Raw genomic sequence first — 23,990 nt, forward strand, 5'->3', positions numbered from 1 at the left:
ACGAAATATTCCAAGTTTATTCACTAATGTCAGTTTATATCAGTGAGACCATACAGTATTTGTCCTTTTGTTTCTGACTAATCACACTCAGCATAATGTCCTTAAGGTCCATTCATGTTGTTACATACTTCATAACTTTATTCTGTCTTACAGCTGCATAATATTCCATCTTATGTAAATGCTACAGTTTGTTTAGCCAACTGTCTGTTGATGGACATTTTGGCTGCTTCCATCTCTTGGTAATTGTAAATAATGCTGCTATAAATATTGGTGTGTAAATGTCCATTTGTGTCCTTGCCCTCCTGTACTTTGAGTAGAGACAGCATATAGATGGGTCCTGTTTTTTAATCCATTCTGCCAGACTATGTCTTTTGATTGGAGAGTTTAATACATTAACATTCAGTGTTATTACTGCATGGGTAGTACTTTCTTCTACTATTTTGCCTTCTGGATTTTATATGTCATATCTAATTTTCCTTCTTTTTACCTTTATTCATAGTCTTCCTTTCTACACTCTTCTCCACACCTCTCTCTTCTGTCTTTTTATCTGTCTCTAGTGCTCCCTTTAGTATTTCTTGAAGAGCTGGTCTCTTGGTCACAAATTCTCTCAGTGATTTTTTTGTCTGAAAATGTTTTAATTTCTCCCTCATTTTTGAAGGACAGTTTTGCTGGATATAGAATTCTTGGTTGGCAGTTTTTCTCTTTTAATAATTTAAATATATTATCCTACTGTCTTCTCGCCTCCATGGCTTCTGCTGAGAGATCTGCGCATAGTCTTATTGGGCTTCCCTTGTATGTGATGGATTGCTTTTCTCTTGCTGCTTTCAAGATTCTGTCTTTCTCTTTGACCTCTGACATTCTGATTAGTAAATTTCTTGGAGTATGTCTATTTGGATCTATTCTCTTTGGGGTATGCTGCACTTCTTGGATCTGTAATTTTAAGTCTTTCATAAGAGTTGGGAAATTTTCAGTGATAATTTCCTCCATTAGCTTTTCTCCTCCTTTTCCCTTCTCTTCTCTTTCTTGAGACACCCACAACACGCATATTCGTGCGCTTCATATTGTCTTTCAATTCCCTGAGTCCCTGCTCATATTTTTCCATTTTTCCCCTGTATTTTCTGTTTTTGCTGGATTTCAGATGTTCCATCCTCCAGTTTACTAATCCTATGTTCTGTCTCTTGAAATCTACCATTGTAGGTTTCCATTGTTTTTTTCATCTCTTCTACCATGCCTTTCATTCCTATAAGTTCTGTGATTTGTTTTTTCAGACTTTTGGTTTCTTCTTTTTGTTCATTCCTTGCCTTCTTTATATCCTCCCTCAATTCATTGATTTGGTTTTTGATGAGGTTTTCCATGTCTGTTCGTATATTCTGAATTAACTGTTTCAGATCCTGTATGTCATTTGAATTATTGGTTTGTTCCTTTGACAGGGCCATATGTTCAATTTTCCTAGTGTGATTTGTTATTTTTTGCTGGCGTCTAGGCATTTAATTACCTTAGTTAGTTTATTCTGGAGATTGCTTTCACTTCTTTTACCTATGGTTTTCTTGCTGGATGAATTTGTTGTCTATCTGTTCTTTGACATTCAGCTCAGCTTTATCTAGACCTCTAGCTTAAGTTTTGTTTAACAGAGGAGAACTTTTCAGTTCTTGCTTTCTTGTTTCTTGCCCTGCTTGTGTGGTGCCTTCCCCCCCCCCCCCCAACTTAGGAGGGCCTACTTAGATATTACAGACCCCAGCCAGATTTTCCCAGACCAAACTGGCCTCCTATCAGGAGGAAAGAGTCACCTGCATCGGTTTTCCCTGAGGGTGAGACCCAGTAGGTTGAAAGACTTTCCTGTGAAGTCTCTGGGCTCTGTTTTTCTTATCCTGCCCAGTACTGGTGCTTGTCTGCCTGCAGGTCCCACCAGTGTAAGATGATGCGGTACCTTTAACTTTGGCAGACTCTCCCTGCTGGGGACATGGTGGAGACAGAGGAGAGGTTGTGGGCTGGTTTTAATGGCTTCAAATTACCAAGCCCTGGTATCTGAATTCCTTGAGGGAGGGACTCCACCTGAGTTGGGCTTCACCCCTCCCCTGGGCAAGGCACAGGCCCCAGACAAGCCCCCAAAAGAGCTCACTTCTGCCTATGCCTGGGGCAGTTGCAGCCTGAGAAGTCCTGCCGCTATATCCAAAGGCAATCAAGCCTTTGTAGATACACAGCCACAAACCTCTGTTTCCTTCTTTTTCTTTTCCCATTTTTCTGTCAGCCCTGCCCCCTTGGTGCCAGGGCAAAAATGAGCAACCTCTGCTTTGATCAGGTTCACCTAAGCTGGAGGCCTATTTTTAGTAGTCAGAATTTGTTAATTAATTCCACAATTGGCGTTTGATTGTGCTCAGTCCCTGCTGCTGGTAAAGTCCTTTCCTTTCCCCTCTGGGAAGCAGCCTGTGGGGGAGGGGCGCCACCCACTGCAGCTTTGGGAACTCACAGTTCTGCGGGGGCCACAGCTGGTCCAGCTGGTCCAGACTGGGGTACACTGTGTGTCTGGTCACTGATGTGGCCCCAGGAGCTGCTCTGTTCTGTTTCTGGTTATTTAGTAGTTGTTCTGGAGGACGAACTAAAATGTGCGCATTGTTAAGCTGCCATCTTGACCTGGAAGTATTTCAAGATGTCTTTCTCTTGATGCCTTAATTTGGACATTTTTATGGCCTTAGAATTGTAAACTTGTAACTTAAAAAATCCCTTTTATTAAAACCAACCTATTTCTGGTATAGTGCATTCTGGCAGCATTAGCAAACTAAAATACACTATTCATCAAAAATCCTGAAAAATCTACAGTAGAGCTACCAAAGCTAATACATGAGCACAGCAAAGTGGCAAGGGACATGATCAACATGAAAAAATATCAGTAGCATTTCTATATACTAGTAATAAGCAATCTGAGGAGAAAAATCAAGAAAAAAATTTCATTTGCAATAGCAACCAAAAGAACATCCTGTACTCCTTCAGCATTAAATCCCCAATCTCTACCCTCTTTCTATCTTCTATTAACCTTTGTTCCTAATTTTAACTCTAAAAGTTCATTCATTAATGTTAATTCATGTTAGTGAGACCCTCAGTATCTGTCCTTTTATTTCTGGCTAATTTCACTCAGCATTATGTCCTCAAGGTTTATCCACATTGTTACATCCTTTATTACTTTATTTTGTCTTACAGCTGTGTAATATTCCATCATTTGTATACACTACTGTTTGTGTGGTGTATCAAATATTTATGAATAACTTTAACCAAGGACACAAAAGATCTATACACAGAAACTACAAAAAGCTGCTAGAAGAAATGAAAAGACCTAAATAAATGGAAGGACATATAATGTTCCTGAATTGGAAGATTAAATATGGTTAAGATGTCAATTCTACCCAAATTGATTTAAGTTTAATGAAATTCCAATAAAAATCCTAATAACTTACTTTGCAGAAACAGAAAAACCAAGAACCAAAGTTATTTGAAAGGGGAGAGTACCCCAAATAGCTAAAAATAGCTCAAGAAAGAGGAATAAAATGGGAGCTTTCACACGACTTGACTTTAAAGCATATTACAATGATATAGTGGTGAAAACAATATGATACTGGCATAAAGATAACTATATTGATCAGTGGGAAGGAACTGAGCAGACCCTCTCATTTATGGATCATTGATCTCTGACAAGGCAGTCAAGCCAACTTAATTGGGACAGAGCAGCCTCTTCAATAAATGGTGTTTAGAGAACTGAATATCAATATGCCAAAGAAGGAAAGAGGACCCATATCCCAAACCTATACAAAAATTAAATCAAAATGGATTGAAGGCCTAAACATTAGAGCTAAGACCATAAAACTTTTAGAAGAAAATGTAAGGAAATATCTCATAAATCTTGTGATAGGTAGTTTCCTAGATTTTACATTCAAACTGAGACCAATGAAAAAAGAAATAAGATAAATGGGGTCTCCTAACATTTTTGTGCCTCAAAGGACTTTGTCAGGAAAGTAAAAATGCAGTCTACACAATGGGAGACAACATTTGATAAGGGTTTAATATCAGAATACATAAGGGTTTAATATCCATAATATATAAAGAGATTTACAACTAAACAACAAAAAGACAAACAGCCCTGTGCTGGTTTGAAAGGATGTATGTCCCCTAGAAAAGCCATGTTTTAATCTAAATTCCATTCTGTAAAGGCAGAATAATTCCTATTCAATACTATATGTTTGAACCTGTAATTAAATAATCTCCCTGGAGATGTGATTTAATCAAGAGTGGCTGTTAAACTGGATTAGGTGATAGCATGTCTCCACCCATTTGGGTGGGTCTTGATTTGTTTCTGAAGTCCTATAAAAGAGCAAACATTTTGGAGAAAAAGCGATTCGGAGAGAGCAGAGAATGCTGCAGCACCAAATAAGCAGAGTCCACAAGCCAGCAACCTTTGGCGATGAAGAAGGATAACGCTTCCTGGAGAGCTTCATGAAACCGGAACCAGGAGAGAAAGCTAGCAAATGAAGCCGTGTTTGCCATGTGCCCTTCCAGCAGAGAGAGACGCCCTGACTGTGTTCACCATGTGCCTCCTCACTTGAGAGAGAAACCCTGAACTTCATCGGCCTTCTTGAACCAAGGTATCTTTCCCTGGAAAGATCAATCAAATGCCTTTGATTGGACATTTCTATAGACTTGTTTTAATTGGGACATTTTCTCAGCCTTAGAACTTTGAACTAGCAACTTATTAAACTTCCCTTTTAAAAGCCATTCCGTTTCTGGTATATTGCATACTGGCAGCTAGCAAATTAGAATAAGCCCCATTTAAAAAATGGGCAAAAAGAAGGAAAAACCTAAAATTGTAGAACTATAACCTATATCAAATTCTGAAATCTGTTCTATAACTGTTGCAATGTGCTTTGAAATTTCTTGCTTTTTTGTAGATACATATATTTTTCAAAATAAAACATTTTTAAAAATGGGCAAATGATGTAGGCACTTTTCGGAAGAGGAAATACAAGTGGCTCAAAAACATATGAAAAGATGCTCTACCTCGGTGGATATTAGGGAAATGCAAATCAAAATCACAATGAGATATCATCTCGCATCTACCAGAATGCCCATTATCAAAAAACAAAAACAAAAACAAAAACAAAAAACTAAACTAAAAGGGCTAGAGAGGATGTAGAGAAAGAGACACACTTATTCACTGTGGGTGGGAATGTAAAATGGTACAACAGTTCTGGAAGGCAGTTTCCTGGTTGCTCACGAAGCTAAGCATAAAAATGCCATATTATCCAGCAATCCCATTACAAGGTATATATATTCAGGGGAACTAAAGGCAAGGACACAAATGAACTTTCTCACACCAGTATTTATTGTGGCATTATTCATGCTTGCCAAGAGATTAAAACAGCCCAAATGTCCATCAATGGATGAGTGGCTAAAAAAACGGTGGCGTATACATATGATGGAATCTTTATTTTGTCAGACAGAATAAAGTCATGAAGCATATAACAACATGGATGATCCGAGGACATGATGCTGAGTGAAATTAGCCAGAAACAAAAGGACATATACTGTAGGGTCTCACTAATATGAACTAACACTAATGACTGAACTTTGAGAGTTAAAGTTAGGAACAAAGGTTATCAGGAGATAGAAAGAAGGCAGAGATTGGGCATTTGATGCTGAAGGAGCACAGAATGTTAAAATGGATTGATTGTAAAGATACACAAATGAATGGCACAATACTATCTGATGGTAGCATAATCCTATAAGTACACTGAAAGAAGCTCGGTGTGAGAATGGTTGAGGGAGGAGGGCTGGAGAAAGACAGCCCAGATGGAAAGACAGAGGATAAGGACAGTACACCTTAGTGATGCTAAAAGAGGACAATGATAGTGATGAAATATGCAAATATAAGAATGTTTTTGCATGAGGGAGAACAAACGAATGTCAACACTGCAAGGTATTGAAAAGGGGACAGTAAATGGGGGAAAACCCCCACAAAACATGCAAACTAGGGTCTACAATTAACAGTAACATTGTAATATGCTTCCATTGAATGTAATAAAGGGAATATGCCAAAGCTAAATGTCAGTAAGAGGGGGACAAGAGGGAAGGATATGGGATTCTTTGTGGAAGAAATGGAAATGTCTTCACATAGATTGTGGTGGTAAAGGCATGGTATGTTAGCTTGCAATTGATATACCAGAACTAGATCAGCTTTCAAAAAGGGAATCTAATAAGTTACAAGTTTACAGTTCTAAGGAAGTGAAAGTGTCCAAATTAAGGCACCAACAAGAAGTTACCCTCACTTAAGAAAGGCCAATTTCTCTGAAAAAAACCTCAGTCAGTTGGGAAGTCACATGGCTGGCATCTATCTGCTGGTTCCTTGCTCCTGGGCTTTGTTGCTTTCAGCCTCTGTTCCTGTGGGGGTTCCTCCTTTTGCTTCTCTGGGGCTGGTTTTCATCTCTTGACTTCCCTTGCCTCTCTCCAGGTTCTGGCTTGCTTAATATCTCATGGCAATGTCTGCTGGGCTCCAAGCATCCCCAAACATCTGTGTCTCTGTTCTCCACATGTCGGTGTCTGTGTCAGCTCTGCTGTGAAGTTTCTGTGACTCTGAGGCTTCCGTCGTTTCTGATTCTTTCCAAAATGTCTCCTCTTTTAAAGGATTCCAATAAACTAATCAAAACCCATGTGGAATGGATAGAATCATATCTCCACCTAATTAGAAGTTAATACCCACAATTGGGCATGCCACATCTCCAAGAAGATTATCTAACTGACATATCCCAACCTACAGTATTGAATTAGGATTAAAAGAAACACCTGCTCCTACAAGATCAGATCAGGATTAAAACACGGCTTTTTGGGGGTACATAATAGATTCAAACCAGCACACAAGGCTCTGTGAGTATAAAGGGAACCGTTGATTTTTACTCAGGTTGGATTGTATGATGGGTGAACAAAACTTCAAAAATGAACAGCAAGCTACAAGTGCAGGAGAAAACGTAGAGAGAAAGATGTACCTATTTACTGCTGGTTAGGGAAGTAAAGTAGTGCATCTCTCTGGATGGCAGTGTGGTGGCTTCACAATGGGCTGGGGTGGGGATGCCATATGATCCTGCAACTCTGTAGTTAGGTGTACGATTGGAGGAACTGAGGTGGGGACACGAATAGACATTTGCACAGTGGTATTTATGGCAGCAGTGTTCCTGTTTTGCAACAGATGGAAGTGGCTGTTTTAATTCACTAAGGCTGCCCAAATGCAATACAGCAGAGATCAAGTGGCTTTTATAAAGGGGATTTATAGGTAATGCTGATTTTCATTAGCTGCAGAACTCTGAGTCTCGGGTGTCACACATATACCCAAAGTTTCAGGGAACGACCAGGTTATGCACAAAGAGCTCAGCATCTCAGAATTTAGAAATATCCATTATAACTCAGGGATAGATGTCAGTGCTGTAAGAACTTAAAATCAAGGCCTTTACAATAGGCCTCCCCCGATAACCTATGCTCTTAAGTTCTGAAAGATTTTGTTGGTCCATATTATTGAGGCACTATAATTGATTTTTTAGATCTGGCTTATGTCATTCAACATACCATCCTCAAGGTTCATTCACCTGGTTGTATGCCTCACAACTTCAGTCCTTCTTGCAGCTGCTCAACAGTCCAATGTATTTGTACACCACTGTCCCCACTTTCATTTCTCAGTTGACGTACCCTCAGGCCACTGTAGTAGTTAGGTTCAGGGGTCAGCTCAGCCAGATGATGATGCTCAGTTGTTCTACTTCATTCCTTCTTGCAGCTGCTCAATAGTCCATTATATTTATACACCACCATTCCCACTTCCATTCTTTAGTGGATGTACCCTTAGACCACTGTAATAGTTAGATTCAGGTATCAACTTGGCCAACTGATGGTGCCCAGCTGTTCTGTTACTGTGGACTTAAATCATCAGCATATGAAATTTATCTACAGCTGATTAGATCTGTGGTAGGCTAAGGGTTAGGGTTAGGGTTATCTCCTTCTGCAAGAGGTGATACTTAATTTGATTAGCTGGAGGCTTAAAAAGGAAAAGTCAGAAGAGAGAAACAGCTCAGCACAGCTCAAATCAGTACTCAAAGCCAACAAACCCAAGATATTTGAAGATGCAGAAAAGAAACACCCCAAGGGAAGCTGTTTGAACTCAGAAGCCAGAAGAGAAGGTGAGCAGATATCACCCTGTGCCTTCCCATGTGACAGAGAAATCCAGAGGAAAGCCAGCTGCCTTTTTTCCAAGGACCTATAAATTAAACTTCCCTACCTGGGAAATTCCTGATATTCTCACAAGTTTGGGAACTACCAATTTTAATAAGTCAAGCCCTTGATCTTGGCACTTGCCCTTATGAAACTTACTCTGGCAAAGGAGAAGCTAAACCTGTTTATAATTATGTCTAAGAGCCACTCACACCCAGCGAACCTGTTTTGTTGCTCAAATGTGGCCTCCCTTCCTAACCCAACTCCGCAGGTGAACTCACTGCCCTCCCCACTATGTGGGACATGACTCCTAGGAGAGTAAATCTCTCTAACAATGTGGGCCATGACATCAGTAGATGAACCTGGTCCTGCCATCATGGGAGTGAGAAAGCCTTCCTGACTAACAGGGGGAAGAAAAATAAAATGAAATAAAGTTTCAGCGGCTGAGATTTTCAAATATGAGTTGAGAGGTCATTCTGGAGGTTATTCTTATGCAGTGTATAGATATCCCTTTTCAATTTTCAGTGTCTTTGAATAGCTAGAGGGAAATGGCAGACACTGCAGAAATGTAATCTGAATACCCTTGACTTTTAAAGACAACTGAATAACTACAGAGCCTTTTTTAAGGTGTGACCATGTGGTTGTGAAAACCTTGTGACTGACACTCACTTTATCTAGTCTATGGACAGATGAGTAAGGATAAAAAAAGATTTAAATAAATAAATAAATAAATAAATCCTGGGTGGGGTGGGGAATATGATGTTTTGGGTGTTCTTTTCTACTTTTATTCTTATTTTTGTTTCTTTTCGAGTAATGAAAATGTTCAAAAATCAATTGTGATGATGAATGCACAGCTATATTATGATACTGTGAACCACTGACTGTATGTTTTAGATGATTATATGGAATATGAATATATAATATATCTCAATAAAACTGTATAAAAATAAAATGAAAAATAAAGAAATATGGATGACTAATAAAAGAGCAGAAAAAGACAGAGTAGGGGAAGATAGGGGATTTTTTTTCATTATATATCTTTACAAATTATTTGATTAAATATTGTGCATGTTAATTTCATAAAAATGAAAAAAATAACTTCATCCTTATTTAATGACAGCTGCTTTAAAATACTTGATCACAAAGAGATTTTTAACTACTTAGCTAGAATTTGTTTGAATTTAGTGATTTACAGTGCCTATAACAGGTTCTAAAGACTTACCCTGAAAAGAGTATCATTAGTACATACTGGGTGGGGTACAATGACAAGATTATACCTAAGAATTCTCAATAAGAACGAAATCTCAAAACTCACTGCACTAAAGCACAGAAACACTAAAATTCACCAGAAAGAGACAGAATGGCCTCAAGCTAGGATTTGATTCAAAACAGCTTATAGGGATTAATATATCTAAAAAAGTACCATGTTAACCAAAGGGGCTTGATCGGCAATAGAAGCATGGAAAAGAGAGCATTATAGAAACAAAATTAAATAGTCTTTTGCATTGTACAGGGGAGAGGGCATGTTGCTTACAAATCGAGGCACATACATTTCTAAAATAAAGGCAAATATGTATCAGTCCTTATAAGAAGCCAGTAATATCATCTAACTCCTTTCTCTAATTCCACATGTGATGGTTAGGTTCATGTGTCAACTTGGCCATGTGATGGTGCCCAGTTGTCTGGTCAGGGATGCACTATGAGGATATCTTGAGGACTTAAATTAATAGTCAGTTGATTGTATCCACGGCTGATTATATCTATGATCAGTTAAGGGGAGTGTCTTCTGGAATGAGACAATGAGCTGTATTCAATCCAATCAGCCAAATATAATCCAATCAGCTGAAGACTTTTAAGGGGAAGTTGACAATTTCAGCAGTTAGTAGAGAGAACCTTTGTTTCCACATCAGCCAGCCATTTTCTCCTGAAATTTATAGAAGACCTTCATCATTGTTGCCAGCTCATGGCCTGCCTGATGGAACCTGGACTAGCGCATCTCCACATTTGTGAGAGACACTTTTCTTTTTTTACATACATATGATTTATTTTAAGAAATTGGCTCACACAACTGTGGATGGTTGGAAACTCAGGCAAGAATTAATGCTGTTAACTGTGAGGAAGAATTTCTTCTCCAGCAGACTCTTCAGAGTTTGCTTTATTTTTTTTTAATTTTTTAATTAATTTTTAAATTTTTTCTAAAAACATGACAACAAACACAAACATTCTTAACATATGATCATTCCGTTCTACATATATAATCAGTAATTCACGATATCATCACATAGTTGCATATTCATCATGATTATTTCTTAGAACATTTGCATCAATTCAGAAAAAGAAAAAGACAACAGAAAAAAAATTCATATATACCATACCCCTTACCCCTCCCTTTTTAAAATTAATTCATTTTTAATTTATGATACATAACCACATACAAACACAAACATTCTAATCATATCATTCCGTTCTTTATATAATCAATAACTCACACTATCATCACATAGTTGTACATTCATCATCATGATTATTTCTTAGAACATTTGCATCAATTCAGAAAAAGAAATAGAAATCTCCCATTCACTGATCACCAGCATTTCAATCTACTAAATTTATTTTAACATTTGTTCCCCCTATTATTTATTCATTTTTAATCCATATGTTTTACTTGTCTGTCGATAAGGTAGACAAAAAGAGCATCAGACACAAGACTCTCACAACCACACAGTCACACTGCAACAGTCACATCATCATACAATTATCTTCAAGAAACATGGTCACAGGAGCACAGCTCCACATTTTCAGGCAGTTCCCTCCAGCCTCTCCATTACACCTTAACTAAACAGGTGATATCTATTTAATGCATAAGAATAAACTCCAGGATACTCTCAACTCTGGAATCTCTCAGCCAGCGACATTTTATTTTGTCTCATTTTGCTCTTCCCCCTTTTGGTTGAGAAGGTTTTCTCGATCCCTTGGTGTTCCAAGTACTATGGCGTTCGATTAAGCTGTCCACATAAGTTATATTAGGAAATGCACCACTCAAAATATAAATTATGTACCTAATAAACATTTTTTGCTTGTCTGACACATACATTAAAGTTTTAAAATATTAATTACCATCTATTTTCAACACCCTGCATTACTGACATTCCTCTTTTCTTCCTCATGTAGAAACATTTTAAATTTGCACATTTAAGTACTATTATTATACACTCTAGGCATTCCTAGATTATACCATCTCAGTCTTTATTGTCTACTTTTCCTTCTGATTTCATTTGTGCCCCAGGCCTCCTTCCTCTATCATTCTGTGTGAGACACTTTTATAAAATCTCATTTTTACAGCTATATTCTGTTGTTCTGCTTCCCTAGAGAACTCTGACTACTACAGCTTTGGGACCAGGAGTGGTTCTTGACAAACAGAATCTTAGAAATTGGTTTTTGCTATTGGTTTTCTACTCTGATTAGATTTAAAGGCACTAATTTCTCTATTTCCAATGATCAAGATGGCACTGACAGTACATGGCATGAGATGGCAATAAAGATACATAAAATATCATCATTTGATTCTCCTAATCATTCTATCAGGCAAGGCTTTGGGTGACAGTATTTTAAAGACACCTTTAACAGAGTTTTGTGAAGTTCAGAGGTATAATGATGTTGGCTGGTTGTTCTTAGGTATTCTGGACACAGTTATGGAAGAAAGGGATGAGCTGAAGGCTTTAATTCTAGAACTTACATGCCATATGAAAGATGTGAAAGTTTCTATGTGTGCCCTGAAAGGAAATCTTATTTCCTATGGTGATAGACTTGAGATCTCTGAAAACCAGACCCAGAGTTGCATTGCACAATAGCAGATTTACAAAGTAAACTAAATTCTCAATTCTGCAGGGTATCTGCTGTTCAAGTAAGGGCACTAATTGGGCAAGAATGGGATGATTCAGAAGATCCCTGAAACTTGGGATAGGGTCATATGGATTGATAATGATGGCAGTGAGGATACTGCTGAGTCTTTGCTAGATAAACTGGTAATGAAGGGTCTGCACTGAGGACACAGACGCCACACCTGCAGAATGCCCTGAGGAAACAGTCACCTACTCTCTAGCTTGCCCCGAGGAGATAGCTACCAGAACTTCAGCCTGCCTTGAGGAATGGATATGTGTGGGAATGTATATTAAGGGTGTGCTAGTTTGCCTGGAGGAGTCTGCCATCCAACATACACCTAAAGAGATTAACCCCTTAGTGTCTGGTTAACCTGTAACCACCCCCCCTAGGGAAACAACCCTTACTCCTGTGTCTGGAGAGATTAATCCTGTTTCATCAGATGAAACTGTAAGGGAATGCCCTGAGATAACTGGCTTGAGAGACACTTCTAATTCTTTTTATGTTCAACCCCCACCACCCTATTTATTTCAAGACCTATAACTAGTCCCAACAGGCCCCAAAAGGTGAGATACCAAGTGTGTGACCCATGAAGAGGTATGCTACAGTCCAAAAGAACTGCATGAGTTTTTCAATTTATATAGATAGAAATCAGGGAGCTATGTGTGGGAATGGATATTAAGGATGTGAAATAATGATGGAAGGATTATAAAGTTGGATCAGGCTGAATTTATTGATATAGGCCAACTAAGCAAAGATTCTGACTCAATTTTGTAAGGCATTAAAAATTTGTTTGGATGGTTGCGTGAAACATGGATCAAAAGATGGCCAACATTACCTGAGGTTGAAATGCCTGAACTTCCCTGGTATAATGTAGATGAGGGGATCCAAAGGCTTAGAGAGAATGAAATGTTACAGTAGATTATCATGAAAGACCTGCTCACAAACCCCAGCAAAGTCAAGAGAACACACCTTTTACTAGGATTTTGAGGAATAAATTTGTGAGACTAGCTCTACTGTCTTTGAAGAGCTCTGTAGTTGCCCTTCTCTGTAAGGCAGATATTACTATAGGAACTGCTGTCACAGAGCTGGAACCTTTAAACACAATGGGGATGACTGGATCCTGAGTTGGTAGAAGCCATGTGGCTATACTTAACTGCCGAAGACAAGGTGGATGTGGCTATGATAAAGGACAGCAGACTCAAAAGAGTGGTCAAAATAATCTGATTTGCAGAGACTTATGGCGTTGGCTAGCAGATCATGAGGTGCTTACCATGAGCTGGGTGTTATCTGACCCACCAAACCATAAAGTTGGGCATGCACAGCAGCACACAATCATAAAATCAAGATAGAGCTCAGAGTGGGTCCTGGAGGCACAAGCAAGTTATATAAGGAAATGCCCCAAAAGCTCGTGGTCCCCACTCCTGCCACATTACCTTCTCTTTCCTAGCCTAGAGTTACGGCCTCTTGGGGAGTTGTTTGCAATCAGTTGACTAAGGAAGAGAAAACTTGGGGCCTGGTTTATAGATGGTTTGGCATGATATGCAGGTACCACCTGAAAGTAGATGCTGCAGTACTGAAACCCCTTTCTGGGATGTCCCTGAAGGATAGTGGTGAGAAGAAATCCTCCCAGTGTGTGGAACTTCAAGCAGTGGACCAGTTGTTCATTTTGCTTGGAACAAGAAATGGCCAGAGGTGTATTTACATACTGACTCATAGGCTGTTGCTAATGGTTTGGCTGGATGGGCAGGGATTTGGAAGGAGCAGGATTGGAAAATTGGCGACAAAGAGGTCTGAGGAAGAGGTATGTGGATAGATCTTTCTGAGCGGGCAAAAAACATGAAAATATTTGTGTCCCTTGTGAATGCTCACCAGTGGGTGACTTTAGCAGAGGAAGGTTCTAATAATTAAGTAAATAAGATGACCTGTTCTGTGGATACCAACCAGTCAGCCTCTTTGCTCAGCCACCCCTACCATAGTCCAATGGGCTCATGAACAAAGTGGGCATGATGGTATGGATGGAGGTTATACAAGGTTTCAACAATATGGACGGACTTCCAGTCACCAAGGCTAACCTGGCTATGGCCACTGCTGAGTGCCCAAAGTGCCACAGGAAGAGACTCATATTCAGTCCCCAATATGGCACCATTCTCTGAGATGATCAGCTTGGTATCTGGTGACAGGTTGATTACATTGGACCAATTCCATAACGGAAGGGTCAGTGATTTGCTCTAAATGGAAAAGACACGTACTCCAGATATGGGTTTGCCTTCCCTATATGCAATGCTTCCACCAAAACTACCATCAGTGACTTATAGAATGCCTTAACTACTGTCAAAGTTTTCCATCCAGCATTGATTCTGATTAAGGAACCCAGTTCATAGCAAATGAAGTGTGGGAATAGGTACATGTTCATGGAATTCTCTGGTTTTACCATGACCCCCATCATCCAGAGGCAGCTGGGTTGACAGAAGGGTAGAAAGGCCTTTTGAAGACTCATCATGGCACCAATTAGGTGGCAATACCTTGCAGGGCTGGGGCAATGTCCTCCAGGAGGCTGTGTATGCTCTGAATCAGCATCTACCCTTATGGCGTTATTTTTCCCATAGCCTGGATTCACAGGTCCAGAAATCAAGGGATGGAAATGGGAGTGGCACCACTCACTATCATCCTAAACATTAATTAGAAAGATTTTTGCTTCCTGTCCCTGCAGCCTTAAGCTTTACTGGTCTACAGGTCTTAGTTCCAAAGGAAGGAATGTTCTCATCAGGATTAAAAACAATGATTCCACTGAATTGGAAGTTAAGACTGCCACCTGGCCACTTTGGGCTTCTTATGCTTCTGAATCAACAGGGAAGGAAGACGATTACTGTACTGGCTGGGGTCACTGATCCTATTAAGGGGAAATAGGACTGCTACTACACAATGAAGGTAAGGAAGAGTTTTCTTGTAATACAGGAGATCCCCTAGAGTGTCTCTCAAGTACTCCATGGTGTGCTGATTTTAATCTGTTGGGTACCCCTGGAAAAGCCATGTCCTTCAAATATCATTTAGTATTGCTGGGTGGGAACTTTTTGATTGTGTCCATGGAGATGTGACCCACCTAATTGTGGGTGGTAACTTTTGATTAGATGGTTTGCATGGAGATATGTCTCCACACCTTCAAGGTGTGGCTGCTTATGGAGCCCTTTAAGAGGGAAGCATTTTGGAAAAAGCTTTAGAGCCTGTGCAGCCAGAGACCTTTGGAGATGATGAAGGAAAAGGCTCTTGGGGGAGCTTCATAAACAAGAAGACTGGAGAGAAAGCTAGTAGACATCACCATGTTTGCCATGTGCCTTTCCAGTTGAGAGAGAAACCCTGAACATCACTGGCCTTCTTGAACCAAGGTATCTTCCTTGGATGCTTTAGGTTGGACTTTTCTATGGCCTTGCTTAAATTTGGACATTTTCTCAGCCTCAGAACATGTAAACTTGCAATTTAATAAATTCCCCTTTTTAAAAGCCATTCCATTTCTGATACATTGCATTTTAAGCGGCTTGCAAACTAGAACACATGCCCTGTGATTAAAGTCAATGGAAAACTGCAACAACCTAATCCAGGTAGGACTACCAATGGCCCAGAAACTTCAAAAATGAAGGTTTGGGTTACTCCAATAGGTAAAGAACCACGGTCAGCTGAAGTGACTGCTGAAGATAAAGGGAACATGGAATGGATAATGGAAGAAGTGATAAATATGAACTATGACTATGCAACCAGTTACAGAAATGAGGACTGTAATGGTATGAATATTTCTTCCTTGACTTCTTATATCTGTATTTGTACATAAAGGAAATATATTATTTTTCTTCTCTATCTTAGCCCTTTATTATATGACATTAGTTGTACTGTTCATGTCATAGTATTTTTTTTTTTTTTTTTTTACATAGGTAGGCACCGGGAATTGAATCCGGGTCTCCAGCATGGCAGGTGAGAACGCTGCCTGCTGAGCCACTGTGGCCCACCCAGAGTATCTATTTTAAGAATGAATGTCACTTAAGGACTGGCACCTTATTCTGGAGAGATTTACTGTGTTTCTTGTTGTATGCAGGACAGTTGAGTATTGCTAGGTAAGTGTGTTCTATTTAGAGATTAAGCATGGTTTAAAGTGATGTGTATTGCTGCCAAGTTGAGAAGGGGTGGACTGTGATAGATTCAGGTGCTAATTTGGATAGGTGATGGGGTCCAGTTGTCTGGTCAGTCAAGCACTGCCCTAACCATTACTCCCAGGACAGTTCCTAGACTTAAATCATCAATCAGTTGATTGTATCTATGGCTGATTACATCTACAATCAAGTGTCTTTTGCACAGAGAGAACCCAATCAGTTGGGTGAAATCCAGTCAGTTGAAGACTTAAGGGAGATGAGACCATTTCAGCAGTCAGAAGAAAGAACTTCTGTATCTACTTCACCTAGCCAGCTTTTTCTGTGAATTCATCAAAGACCTTCCTTCATTGTTGTTGCCAGCCTGCAGCCTCCCCTACAGAATTTGGACTTGTGCATCCCCACAATCTCCCACAGCTGTGTGAGACATTTTTATAAAATCCTATTTACAGATAACTCCTATTGATTCTGTTTCCTGAGAGAACCCTAATACACCATGCTTATCAAACAAATTTCTAACATTATTTGGCTTTTCATGTAAACATGTAAATAGGTAAAAAATGCAAAGGTCGAAAACGAGAGTCTGGTTCATTTAAAATTTATACTTCTTAGTATTCTGTTTTATTTTATACACCACTGTCTGTGACCTTAATGCTGCCTGTACTAGAAGATGAATTGCTTTTGAACGTGCTATCAAAAATCAGGTTTATGACTTTGCAGGATGGAGAGTTACACCCTGGACCACATAAATTCATAAAAGTATTGCCACATTGGGAGTGCCTGAAAAACTAGCTTGCTTTGCCCCATTTTTGAAATAGTAAAATGAGTGAAAAATATAAAACATCAGATAGACATCAGAAAATGCTAAATGTTGATTATGCTACAACTCTTAAATATTTGCATTTAACTGTAACATTTCTGGACTGAATAGTTTGGAGAAGCAATTGCCACTCAGCAGCAAGCTGAAGGGGGTATAGTACTCAGCTATAGTATTACTGAGGTTTTAATTTCTACTTGCTCACTTTTCACTGGCATAATAAAAAATTGATTTGAAATAACAATTAATTATAATAAAGTCTGCCCTGCCCCATATTCTTTTCTGCCAATTAAATAACAAATAGCAAATAAAGCACAGAAAACTTACATGGCACTGTAGTTCCAAATCTAGTGGGATTCAATACTATGAATCTATTTTTCAAGCTTCTTCGGCCCACCCCTTGGGCTCCTATCAGTACTAATGTCTTTCTCTGGAATGGAGGCATTTTGGCTACCTCTTCATATATTTGGATTTCATGACGATCAAACTCTAAATATAAAAGGAAATGAGAAAATGTAGTCAGCTAGCCTTTATATTTTATATATATGGAAAACCTTTGCTATTCTGTTCAGTAAGAACCTAGTTGTTCTGATAGTTATATATCACTTGAATTATATCTACTTATTACAGATATGGTTTTACAAATTCAGAAAAGTACAATTATTTCATATCTTAATTAACACCTATTTCCATTAGCCCTTAAAAATTTGTTTATCCAAGCTAGAAAAATTCCTGTGCTTTACCCTAATTAAATATTCTAGCCATTAAAAGTTCACTATCAAGTTTTCAGCAGAAATAATTCCATTACTATAAATAATCAAATTTCAGATTAGTTCATAAAATTTATTCAAATAAACAGTATATATCAAATACAGAGGACAACAGTATACTCAGTATGGCTTAAATAAGTTCCATAGAATGAGCATGTCCTTCCAAAAATATAAACACTGTGCAATGACTCTGCAAGTACTGATTTAACAAAAATGCATATAGACAATATGCTGACATTTAAATTCAAGATTCTGAAGTTTATATATAAAATAAAATGTTAGTTCCAAACTATTTTCAGTAGAAATATGTTCCAAAATATAATCCCAGTCAATGGGAAAATAAGTTTTCTATTTTGCAAGAAAGCATTAACTTTAAGGAATCATAATGACAAAATGTATTTGGAATATCATAATACATTTTATGACTCCTACAACTCTCAGTCTGTAGTAATAACACTTCTTCTTTACTTCTTCTTTCTTTTACAATTTCTCCCCAGTAGATTAAACCAATAGTAAGAGAGAACTCCCCCCTTCTGTATTATTTTCTTTGTACTGTGCTATTTAGTTTATTATTAGTATGGAGGTAGCTCTGAAATCAGGAAAGTATGTACTTTAAAAACTCTCTCAATTTCTTTTATTAAGCCTTCAGAGGCTTCTGAATCAAAGCCTTTGATTCAAAGCACTGCATTTCACTTCTATCAGCCTTTACAATTAAGAATAAATATGGTAGTTTTTATATTTATCTTTCATAAGACTAAAGGATTTAAGAAAGAATCCTACAAGATCAAACTAAGATTTACTTGGTTCAGCACTGTTTTTTTCTGAAAGTTCATGAAATGTTATGGCAGAATATAGTTACCCTTACTAGTAACTCTTTTAATATCTTCATAGAGGCTTTCTGACGTTTAAAAAAATGCATGTAAATTACTATTTCAAAGTTCTTTGAACAAATAGTTTTAATGATAACATCCTTCATTAATTATAGCATACATCCTAATCAGTTTATTTATTTGTAAATTATATTAATAAAATAAAGCACAGATAGTAGATAAGTGTATGTACATCAGAATCTGTAAGTAGATGTAACTGATCAGAATCAGTTCCATCGCTTGGACTTCTCAAAGAGTATCTGAAACCTACCTGCATTTCTGGTTGTGAGATACATCATCTTTTTTTTTTTTTACTACTTAGTGTTCCACAAAAAGGTCCTGAAGGATGACAAGAAAAATACAACGTAAATACTAAATGAGAATATGCTATAATTGTCCTATAGTATCATATAAAAGAGTGGGAAAATTATCTTTCCAATATTGTATCCTACAAAGTAGAAATGGGAAGGGGTGAGTTGAGCCACTGAATTTTTAAACTACACCAGCAGGTGGCAGATAGGGATTAAATACTGTACTTCTGAGAGAACATATAAAGCAGATAAGAGGAATTAATTATACATATATTTTAAATAAATTCATTTGCTTATTCAGATTGAAAAGGCAAAGAAAGGTGGCCACAAAGGACATTACTGTGTTGAGCTCATCACCTGAATTGTCCCAGTCTCTTCTAACAAATGCCTTTCTCTTCTCTTCCAGGAATTGGCTTGGAATGAGACCAGCGCTTCCTCCCTCTTTTACATGGCTAGCCTAGAATCAAATTAATGAATCACATATCTCAGTGGCCAAAACTTGTTCTAATACACAGGGCAAGCAGTAGTCAGTAAAAGAAATCACATTTGCTTTTAAAAACTAACCTTGAGATTTAAACCCATGATGTCGTCAGTTAAGATATTTAGTACTGAGAAATTAATTGATACCTAAGATTCTTAATATCTGCCACTTCATGGTAAAATTTGGGGACGAAAATACAAAAGTACACAAGCCCTTTAAATTACTAAAACTTTTTATTTATAATACTAAGATAGTCAAAGAATGGAAATATAGAAAAATAAATAAATGCTATACTATAGTAATGTGTTCATACGACATTGAATCTAGTACCCTCCAGTAATTAATTTACAATAATCCTTAACCCTCCTATGCTGATATTTCCTGAGGCCAAACCAATAAAAAAGAGACAATATTGGGAAAACAGAGCAGAGAGTTTAATTCCTCCTCCCAAAAATATGAATATCCTGAGGTAGAAATTTAAAATAGGTAAAATTTAGCTAATGTCAAAGAGCTAGCTTTTAAAATAAAACGCAAAGAAGTGATAATTTCAAATACTGGTTGGAGAACTGACTGCTAATGACTTATTCCACAGAGTTTATTGTTCTTATCCTCACAACTAGCATAGGAAAATCTGGTATCATTTTTAGCAATTAAGGTCCTGAAAAATAGAATTATAGTAATAGACCACTGAAATGCAGGAAGAGATTGAGATAATAGTGGCAGGATTAGAAGAGAGAACTAAAAAAGAGCATTCACTAGAAAGGGAAAAGACAAAAATTAGACAAATTCTATAAAGGGAATGACCACAGAAAGCAGATTTTTTTAAGATGAGAGTTCTAAGAGTTTCAGTACAATTCCTTTGAACTCATGGATTCTGTTTAATTTTCCCATTTCTTAGTTCTCTCACCACATAGTTCACCTCTTATATAACAATATTTTAATTTAAACTAAGGATATAATAGTAATATTGCTCTCATTCTATGATTCATTCCCCCCTCAGAAGAGAACAAATTAATTTGAGCTAATTTAAGTTACCAATATCTGAGTTAAATTCAGAGTTTAGCAACACTTCTTCTTTAATAGGACACTCACATTGTTGTAAGAGTTTAAGTGATTTCAGACTTTCTGACTTGGCAGTTTCTCCAGTGACTAGCTACTTTCATTGTTATATGATGTAAACAACTATGAAAATAGACTTATTACTGTTGCTAGAGAGTTCTGCAAAGTTGCTTTAGGGGGAAGGAAAAAGAGCATCAACACAAAGCCCTGTAAAATGGAGGAAGGGAAAAAGGACAGTGATAATACATACACTTTTCCAAATACAGGGATTTCAACCCAGGATCAAATGAAACTCACAGAGCAAACCTTCACTCCTTAATAACTGAAAAATGAACTGATGAATAGGTTTAAGAGATTAAAGAACTGAGTATAAGTTGCCATGAATGTATACAAAGGGAGACGACACAAAAGAAAAACCACTATATCCATAGTAACAGATTCCATTTAAAACAAACAAAAATAAGAAACAGCTAATCCCAAATGAATTCCTCATGCTTCAAAGTATATTTTACTACAATCATCCTTCAGGTGGCAAGATCAATTGATCTGATCTCTAAACCAATGGGACAGTACCACAGGCTGGTCAATTCTACATTTATTAACAGCTACTCACAAATTCTCCTTCAATTTGGTCTTTTTCCCACAAAATTAGTAGCTATGATGCAGAAGTTATTCATGTGGAAAAATCTCTGGAACAATATTTAACACCTAGTTCCTGAATATTCAGATATTGGCCAGATCTAAGACTGAAAACAGAAAAGCAGTAGAGGAAGTTCTGAGACTCATACTAACCTGCCACCAGTTTGGATCTTCTCTGTTTACGATCTGAAGAATTTCTCCTTTTGAAAATGTCAATCCTGCTTCCTTGCAGGGTATCAGGTTATCATTGTATGGACTATAATCAAAATGACATTTTACAAATACCTAAAACACATAACACAATAAAAAATGCTATACATATATCATTTACAACTGTTTTTGAAAATCTTGCTTCAAATCACTGTGATTTAACTGCAATTGACAATGAATTTGGTAATTCAGCTAAGGAAGCTGTTTCTCATTAATAAAAATCAGGTTACTAGAACATTAATGGAATAATTTGGTATCAGAAAAAAGAAATAAACATTAATTAAAGATTAATTTCTATTTTAAATTAAAATATCATTTCTATTTAACTTCAAATCCTAATTTAACAAATAATTCAGCAATCATTTTATTCCACCATCCTTCCACTTTCTCCCCAATCTTTTCATATGACTTTTCTAAGCAACACAATATACTATTTATGCAAGGAAATGCTACTTTCTGATATTTTAAAATAATATATATAGTTGGTTTAAAGCATATACATCATATGTATCAGGATTGACTTTGGGCCCCAAACCAAAATTAGGCAGTAAAGGTACATGTTGAAGTCAGGCCTGAAATATATTTGGTAACCTTAAAAAATCAGAACCCCAACTTTCATCCATGGTAATAATATTGTTTTAATCACATTAGTTTTATTAAAACTAGTGTGGAAAGTTTTTTTGGAATCATTTTGCTCTGATTAAATGATCACTGCATTAAATTAATTATAAGACAAATACTGAAAAAACCTTTAAACTATTTTCTAATTTGAATTCATTTAATAATATAAATTTCTTTTAGATTTGTTTTATTAATAAAATTATGTAAGTCACTCAGTACTGTTAGTTATGATATCCAATATTTGGAACAGTTTGCTTATTAACTTTAATTTTAATTCTAATTAAGTTAAGCCATTTCAGTATCTTATGGCAAGTTCAGACCAATTACTTCCTTACCTCAGATTTGTTTCAAACATATTTACAGAAACAAATTTTCTTATAGAGAATGTCTTTTTCATTAGCATTAATCAGCAGATAAATTCTTTAAACAGGAAAGCACATAATTAGTCAAATAACAATGTTACTTTTCTGTATGTTTATAATATTTCTATGACTTTAATGAAGCAAGATATTCAAATAACACAAGTAGATACACTATATTAATAGCATGGTAAAATGTAATGTGAATGATCCATATTGAAATAATTTATATATAACTAATTTGGGAACATTTAGTTATTTACTATTAGATAATTTTGATAAAAAGCATTCAGAACATTTTCCATAAATTTGCAAAGGCTAAATATTAATACTTAAAAAAATCAGTAAGCCAACAACTTTTTCCCTGATTTACAATTGCAGAAGTATCTAATAAGCAAGCACACAAAACAATATTAAGGTTGCAAAACTGTGGCAATTGACTAGCTTGACAAAGGCATGCAGTTCAATGTTTCTCGCAATAGAAAAAACAAAATGATTAAGTATAATCAAGGTAAATTTAGTTGGCTAAGACGGAGAAACAGAATACCAAAGAATGACCTAAAAGGGCATCATACCTGATGAGTGTGTGCTGGGTGCCTCTCCATATTGCTGCAACTCTAAAAATATATTTTTCAATTGCATAAATAAAGCTAGACTTAAAATTTATAATTTAACAAAATATAAACTACTAACCCATTTTATTACTTCACTTAATTATTAAAGCAATTGCCTCCCTAATTAACTGCCAAAGGATAAAATGTCTGAAAATTTATAAATGATAATAGCAAAATGTTAGAAGTATTTGAGATAAAGCAGACAGAAAGGATGGGTATGGAAAAGTTACAAAAATATCTGGATACTCCTCACTTTTAAAAAAGCTGCATTAAATAGACTAGCTCTCTGATTCTTGGTTCTGAAAACACAATCATGGGAACTTGTGTTGGTTTGAAGTTGTTATGTACCCCAGAAAAGCCATGTTTTTTTTTTTTAATTTTAAAATTGATATATTTTATATATTTACATATCATGCAATCAAAGTGTACAATGATGGTTCACAATATCATCATATAGCTGTGCATTTATCAAAACTGACTTTTTTGTGAAAAATAACATATAAAAAAAGGCAATATTTCAAAGCATATCATAACAGTTAGCTGTAGAACAAATTTCAGAGTTTGGTATGGGTTACAATTTCACAATTTTAGGTTTTTACTTCTAGCTGCTCTGAGAAGCCATGTTGTTTTGATCCAATCTTTTGGGTGCAGGCTTATTGTGGGTGAGATCTTTTGATTAGATTATTTCCATTTCCACGGAGATGTAGCCCTGCCCATTTAAGGTAGATCTTAATCCTTTCCTGGAGCCCTTTATGGGAAATAACTCAGAGTCAAAACAGAGAGCAGAGAGATGAAACCAAGTGAAACAGAAGTCTGGAGATGCTAAGCTAAGAGATGAAATCCAGAGTTTGCCCCAGAGAAGCTAAGTGAGGATCTACAGCCTCTTAGAGAGAAAGCCACTGTAATGAAAAGCTGAAAGCAACAAATTGGGAGCAAGGACCACTAGACGTCAGCCATGTGCCTTCCCAACTGACAGCAGTGTTTCAG

The 23,990-nt window shown here is 36.9% G+C and overlaps 1 protein-coding gene across 1 annotated transcript in view; it reads right to left on the minus strand.

Annotated features, from left to right (window-relative positions):
- Nucleotides 1–23,990, minus strand: part of PALS2 (protein associated with LIN7 2, MAGUK p55 family member) — a 134,849-nt gene that overhangs the window by 16,737 nt on the left and 94,122 nt on the right. The window contains 5 exon segments of the mRNA XM_077121522.1: nucleotides 17,398–17,559; nucleotides 18,981–19,022; nucleotides 19,025–19,048; nucleotides 19,378–19,477; nucleotides 21,353–21,484. Of these exon segments, the coding sequence (XP_076977637.1) occupies nucleotides 17,398–17,559; nucleotides 18,981–19,022; nucleotides 19,025–19,048; nucleotides 19,378–19,477; nucleotides 21,353–21,484 (460 nt within the window).

This window comes from Tamandua tetradactyla, chromosome 1 (genome assembly GCF_023851605.1).
Source record: "Tamandua tetradactyla isolate mTamTet1 chromosome 1, mTamTet1.pri, whole genome shotgun sequence".
NCBI classification, from domain to species: Eukaryota; Metazoa; Chordata; class Mammalia; order Pilosa; family Myrmecophagidae; genus Tamandua; species Tamandua tetradactyla.